This window comes from Gavialis gangeticus, unplaced genomic scaffold (assembly GCF_001723915.1).
Source record: "Gavialis gangeticus isolate Ggan-Ray unplaced genomic scaffold, GavGan_comp1, whole genome shotgun sequence".
NCBI classification, from domain to species: domain Eukaryota; kingdom Metazoa; phylum Chordata; order Crocodylia; family Gavialidae; genus Gavialis; species Gavialis gangeticus.
Window position 1 is genome coordinate 84,808,683 of NW_017729022.1, and position 6,701 is coordinate 84,815,383.

Genomic DNA, 6,701 nt, shown 5'->3' on the forward strand with positions numbered 1-6,701 from the left:
ACAAAGCAGCCGCCTTCTCAGTAGTAATTCTACAGGGCAGAAGAAGGATTTTCTTTTTGCATACACAATCTTTTGGGTCTATCAGAGCAGCTTTCAGATTCTAATAATTTGGAAACAGGCCCATTCTGGAGACCCAAGCTCTGGAGCAATGCATTTAAACAGAACTACTCAAGTGGTGCCATTTCCTATGACTGGATCTCATCCTACTTTAGTGTAATATTGGCTATGAGTTGTGTGTCACATGTGGCAAATCTGGTCTTGTAATTTCCCCAACCTGGGGAATTCCGTGTTGTACAGAGCTCTGAGAGGTATTTTGTGCTTCTACTAAAGCTGCCTCCCCGCTTTTCTTCCACTCAAGTTGCCCTGCTTTCTTTACCAGCTATGCCTGGTAACCCAGGTTGTTGAAAACCCTTGACTCTAGTGAGCAGTGTGTTCGGGAAGTATCATTTCATATCTCACTTGCTCCTAAAGGGCAGTGTGCACCCACTGCAGGGAATGGCTCAAAAATGCAGGTCACAAAGAGCTCACTTCTTTGCAATAGAATTGGTGAAATCCCCAGGGCATGTGTGTGGTCTCCACTGTCACTGGCAGGGGCAGATAGTAAGGTGCTAGACTTGGTGGAGTCAAAACCTCCCACATTCCTGGGGTTACTGAAAAAACAAGAAGAGCTCATAAGGGGAAGCAGCAATGTCCCCTAGGGCTGAAAGCTCCTTATTGCACAGCCTTTTGGTGTGGAGCACTGGTGTCCAAGGCTCAAGCTGGAAGCTCTTGAGGAAGACTAAGTTTCCAGTGTAAACACATACAAGAACAACGAGCCTTTTTGTGAGAGTTCAAGGCCACTCTCTGTGGTGGATCTCTTGTGCCTTGTCCTCACAAGTTGACAGGGAGTTGTAGGCTGGTGTCGGGAAGTGCTGGCCTAGTGATCCCTTCCCTTCCCACTGCTCCAGCTCTCTCCCTTGAAGAATGTCCTGCATTTTTCCTATGCTTGTGCTAACTGCAAGGATCATGGCAGGAGAAGAGCAGAGGTTGCCAGCAGCAGAAGCAGCAACATCAGCGAGGCTGAGATCTCAGCAGCTCCACCGCAGTCCTGGGCATTCTCCTGAGAATGAATGGGAAGGAGGGAAGACAGGCCAGCAAATCAATTTCTGAGGTCATGAGAGGACAAAAAAAAAGATTTGACGGTGATTTGGGAAGCAATGATGGGGCCAAGGAGGAGGCCAGCAGAAATAAGGGTCACCCTCACTGCAGTGAGAGAGGACGCAAGACTGTTGGACAATGTCTCTTGGAGCAAAGAGGCAGGGACTGGCAAACAGAACAAGTCTGATGCATTCAAGCTGGAGGCAGCTCCTCCCAGACCTCAGCAGATGTTCAAGCTACTTGTGAGGTAGAAGGCTGGTAAACCACATGTCTTGTAAATTCTGTCATTAGGCACTCTCAAGCCCACATGGCAGCAGCAGGAATCTCTTCCCCAGCCTCTGAGTGTATTAGGATCCTCAGGGGACATCGTACTCCCTGGGCTAAAGCCTGCACTCATGTGCACCCTTGGCAGACCCATTAAGGGGCCTTAGTATGTAGCTGGACCCACACATCAGCTCATCTGTGCAAGAGGCTGTGCTCCCTGCCTCAGTGCGCAGGAGCTGAAGGCGGTTGAAATGTGAGCTTCTTGGTTTGCATTACATCCACCTTTATAAATCCATGGCTGGAAACCAGGCCTCTCCCACTTCAGTGCAGGATATCTTTCCCAGCAAGTGTCAGCTGTTTACTAGTATTCAGTATCCCCTCCATAGAACTGCAGGTGAGCAACACAACTACAAATGCTTAGGTACTTTGACTATCTAGAAGGGACCCGCACTGTGAAAACACACACACGTGCACTGTACCTCAGAGTGAAATGCGTGGCAAGTGTCTGGGCGCCGTCTCAGCTTCTGGGTGCGCATCCTGTCACACTTCACTGAAGCGTTGTGTGTGCTGCTGTTAAGGTCCGTAGCAAAGGGAAGAAGAGACAAGACTACAGGATCTCTAACGTGGCCAGAGCAGCTGAGAACAAGACCCAGGAATTCAACCTGGGAGGAAGGATAATGGCAGAGGGAGGCATGCTTACAAAGGGCTGACCTCACAGGGGCTAAACTGAAGGAATGGAAGCAAAGGGCCATGATGGTCTGCCTGAAGCTGGAGAGAGAGAAGCAAAGGCTAAGGAGAAGGTTACAATGCTCAACCGAATTGCTTTGTTTCATGACCAGGCGGGAATGGGCTAAAGAAACACAAGCTGCCTACCTGCATGTACAGTGTCAGGTGAACCAGGCCCACCGTTTTGATTTTTGCACATTCTGTTGTAGACAGAGGAAGGACACTTCTGTGCTTAAGGATCTGGCCAGGGAGCAAGGAGGTGCTTTCTGTTCCTGTCTCTCCACCACAGGTTCCCTCTATGAGCTTAGGCACATTTTTGTTTCTTGGCTTCCCCAGCTGTAGAGTATAGATAATGAGATTTTTTCCCACCTCTCAGGGGTGGTGTCTTCATAGTTTCATTGTAGTTTGGGGTCAGAAGGGACCTGAACAGATCATCTAGTCTAACCCCCCACCACTGGCCAGAGCACACGCTGGGATCACATGACCCCAGACAGGTGTTTGTCCAACCTCTTTGTATTTACCCAAGGTAGGAGCGAGGACCACTTCCCTGGGAAGTTGGTTCCAGGTCCTAGCCACCCTAACAGTGAACAGTGCCTCCTAATCTCTCACCTGAACCTATTTTCCAGCAGCTTCTGGCCATTGTTCCTCATCACCCCAGGTGCTGCTGGGCCCTTCCTACTTGCTGCTGATCTCCCCTAATGAGTTTGTAGGCAGCCACCAAATCCCCCCTCCTCCTGCTGAGGCTGAACAGGTTCAGGTCCCTCAGTCTCTCCTCATAGGGCCTGCCCTGTTGCCCTTCAACCAAGTGGGTGGCCCTCCTCTGAACCCTCTCAAGGCAGGCCACATCCTTCTTAAAGTGCGGTGCCCAGAACTGGACGCAGTACTCCAATTGTGGCCTGACCAATGTCACGTAGAGGGGGGGAGTATCACCTCTCTGGACTGGCTTGAGATGCATCTTTGGATGCCTGTTTGTGTTTGTAAGCCCCTCTAAGGTCCTCCAGTGGGAGATGCTATATGAAAACCAAACATGGTAGACCTTACTCTGGAAGTGCCCTAATCAGGTTCCCACAGGCTCTTCAATGACCATGAGTGTTTGTAGTTTCTGACACTGGAATGCCTTACAGCGACATTTCCTAATCACTTGAGTTTGCAAAATGCTGCACTGGCAACCTGCCAGAATGGGTGCAAAGGGGATCAGACTGGGGGAAAGGGTAAGCAATAGATTCTTTAGAAGGGGTGACAACAGGGAAGAAGGGATTGCATCCTCCTCCAACAAGGTACAGCTCAGCCTTGAGCCCAAGGATATATTTGACTTCTTTTGCTTCCAGTAGAACAGGTGGGAAGATACTGCAGTCACAGGCTGCATCCGTAACCAGGAGCAGGAGGTTACTGTTGGCAATCTGCTGCACCACAAACATCCTGCAGTGGCAAGAGAGAGGCAAAAAAAAGAGCGCACACATCTCCACCTACCCTATAGCCAGCAGTTAGAACAGAAGCTGTGAAAAAGCTGTGGAGACAGAGGATGGAAAGGGCCAGGAACAGTGAGCAGAACGCTAGGGAGGGGGGAAGGGGGACAGCTGAATGGATATAATCAGTCAGGGGGCCTTGTGTCCTCTGACTCTGAAGTGGCTTACATTTAAACTCCAAAGTAGGCAAGCATATGCAGGTCTGTATACACAGGTGACTGATAAGGGGAGGTATGGTGGGGCGGGGTGGAGGGTATGTACCCCCCCCCAACTCAGGATGGGGCAACGTTTTGCTGCGCGGACTGGTGGCATTTTGGGGGGGAGGGGGGGCACTAAGCTGTGACACAAGTACAGGAGTGGATACGGGCTTTTGGCCTGCCCCGGGCCCACCCACAAATTGTGCCCCCCCATACTCAGGAGGCACCAGTCACCCCAGCTGTATGACTCATGACTGCTCACTTGGCAGTTTAAAATGCAAGGCTTTGCTCTGCAATGGCAATGGTTCCCATTTTAGAGCTGTTCCAGAGGCAGTCCAGGTACGAATGTGTGCATGTATGTGTGAGACTGGTTATACACAAACGTCTGTGGGCGATGCCACAGTGAATGTGCACCACGTTGATGTACTTGAGGTGTGGGCTACAGTGTGGGTGCTAGAGTGATGTGATTGTGTTACAGTGTATCTGTACATGTTCAAAGAGGTGCAGGCATGCCTGTATTACTGCATGCATTTGCACATGCATGGACATGTTAGTGAGTCTGGGATCAATACATTTATACACCAGTAAGTATGCATCTATCCTGGCACAGGTATGCATGGGTACATTCAGGAGTATGTGTCCGCAGTGCTTTGTATGCAAGCATGTTTGCAGGGGGAGGACTTGTAAGTTCGTGTGCAGGAATGTGCAACAGTATTACTGTTGCGATGGATAGGTGCGTGCACACAGGCAACAGAGCACTGTGAATGAAAGATGCCAAATGAAGTGTAATGTGTGAGACACTACAAGCTATGAATGTGTGCAGGAGCATGAGTTCATGCAGGTGGGATGAAGGTGTGCACTGAAGAGCTGTTCATGTATAGAGCCATGTGTGCAGGTGTGGGAGATGACAGCCATGTGTGCACTTGCATGTGCAAGCGTGTCAGTGCACATGGCCAAGAATATCCTGGCTATTTGAATATGTGCCCATCGGTGCATGGGAGCTTGCAGAGACGTAAATATAAGGATTCTGAGGTTTCATAGAAGGGACCATCATGAGCACTGAATCTGTCTTCCCACATTACAGGGCCACTGACTTCCCAAATTCATTTTGCTTTGAATTGGAGTACCCTAGGAAAACTTTCCAACCTGATTTGGAAGTTGCCAGTGTGGGAGAACCCCTAGTGACACCAAGTAAAGCTGCTGGGTGTTTAGCTGCCCTCCCCGTCATGAGCCTCATTTCTAGTCTGAATTTCCCTAGCCTCAGCTTCTGTCATTGGAAGTTATTGTCAGGCCCCCCTCAGTTCAGCAGCAAATTCAAACAGGGTGACTTTTGAGCTGGATGCTTCTCCTCAATCCCAAGATGGTTCTTGGATGACATGCACAAGGCTTGTAGCTATGCCCGCAATCTGAAATGGGATTTGCTTTCCCTCTGGGAGTCCCTGGGCGATGGACCTGCTGCCTGTTTCCCTGCCATGTCCTTGGGAGGACAGTTCTGATGCACCAGGCTGAAGCACAGGTGAACTATGGTAGTCTGCTGCCCTCTGCTGGGCATTGGAAAGCCCAGTATCTCATGGATTGGCATGTAAGTATTAGGACAAGGACTCAACATATGAATGGGAGGAAGGAGATGCTGTGCAGCAGTGTGTGAAAGTGGGGGCAAAATAAGCATCTGTCCTTCCAGTTGGCAGCTTCTAGTGTATGTATCGGCTAAGCTGCCCCTTGGACTGTGTATATATGCATGCAAGTATGGGGGAATGTGAGCACACTCTTTTGTGCTCCTGGGCCAGCTGACTGGCCAGTCTTGGGTCCAAAGAGCACACACTGCAAGCTGGATACTACTGCTTCCCCACTGAGTCCAGCAGTGCTGGGGCTGTTGGTTCTGGTTAAGCTGGGGAGAGTGTGGAGCAGGGAAAATGACCCCCATGCACAGTTCCTTTGGCAAGCTTGCAGTCTAGCCCTACAGGTTTTATTCCTCAGTCTGCACACTTCAGCCCTTTGAGGAGCCAAAAGCCCAGAGTGCCCATCAGACTGTCTAGTCTGACCTCCGGTCTATCAAGCTGTTATGCTTCACTTAGTTGCCCCAGTACTAAGCCCACTTACTTGTGCTTGCATTTCACTATGGTGAATCTCCCAGAAAGGCATCCAGCTTCAACTGGAAGACCTCAAAAGATGAAGCATCTCTCCTTCCCTTGAGAAATATGTTCTAGTGGTAAATCATCATCATTGTTAAAAAATTGTGCTTTGTGTCCAATTTTGAATTTGGTGGACCCAATAAAATCTCTTTGTGGGCTCGATCTGGCCTGCAGGCCATAGGTTGCTGACCCCAGCCTTAGATACAAATCGCTTCTACTGCTCTTTGCTACTCCTGTCCATGCATCTGAGTTGTCTGGCCACATCACCACCTACTTCTCAGAATACAGTCCTTCATTCTACACATGGCCTGAATCCTTGTTCTCTTAGATGTGTAACCTTGTATTTGGCAGTGCAGAAGCGAATTGTAATTGAATGAATGCCTCAGTTTACCAGCCAATCCAGATAGCTTTGTATTGCTGTTCTGTCCTCACTCATATTGACCATGTGGCCAATTTCTGTCATTCTTCTCTTTCATCAGCAACAATTTTATATTTGTTTTCAAATCATTGATATCATGTTGAAGCATGCTGCACATTTTGGTACTGATCCCTGTGGAAGACCCCTAGCAGCATCCCCATTTGATACTGATGTTTGCCTGATGAGAGAGCCATCGTTTAGCCAGCTCTTAATCTCTTTCTGGTGCTGTACAGTGATAGATTCTTCATGTCACGCACCTTACAGATCTGTACTGCAGCCCTCCAGTAACCTTCACCAACCCCAATTGTAATCTCCTTTAAGATTTAAATCAGATTTGTTTTGACAAGACTGTACTTACTTA

The 6,701-nt window shown here is 49.1% G+C and overlaps 1 protein-coding gene across 2 annotated transcripts in view; it reads right to left on the reverse strand.

The window, feature by feature from the left end:
* Positions 1-263: 263 nt before the first annotated feature.
* CACNA2D4 (calcium voltage-gated channel auxiliary subunit alpha2delta 4) overlaps positions 264-6,701 on the reverse strand; it is a 218,964-nt gene continuing 212,526 nt past the window's right edge. For both annotated transcript variants that reach the window (XM_019515536.1, XM_019515537.1), the window contains 3 exons: positions 3,434-3,546; positions 1,881-1,963; positions 264-1,099 (listed from right to left, as the gene is read on the reverse strand). In XM_019515536.1, the coding sequence (XP_019371081.1) occupies positions 1,004-1,099; positions 1,881-1,963; positions 3,434-3,546 (292 nt within the window). In that variant the 3' untranslated portion in view covers positions 264-1,003. The remainder of the gene's footprint in view (positions 1,100-1,880; positions 1,964-3,433; positions 3,547-6,701) is intronic.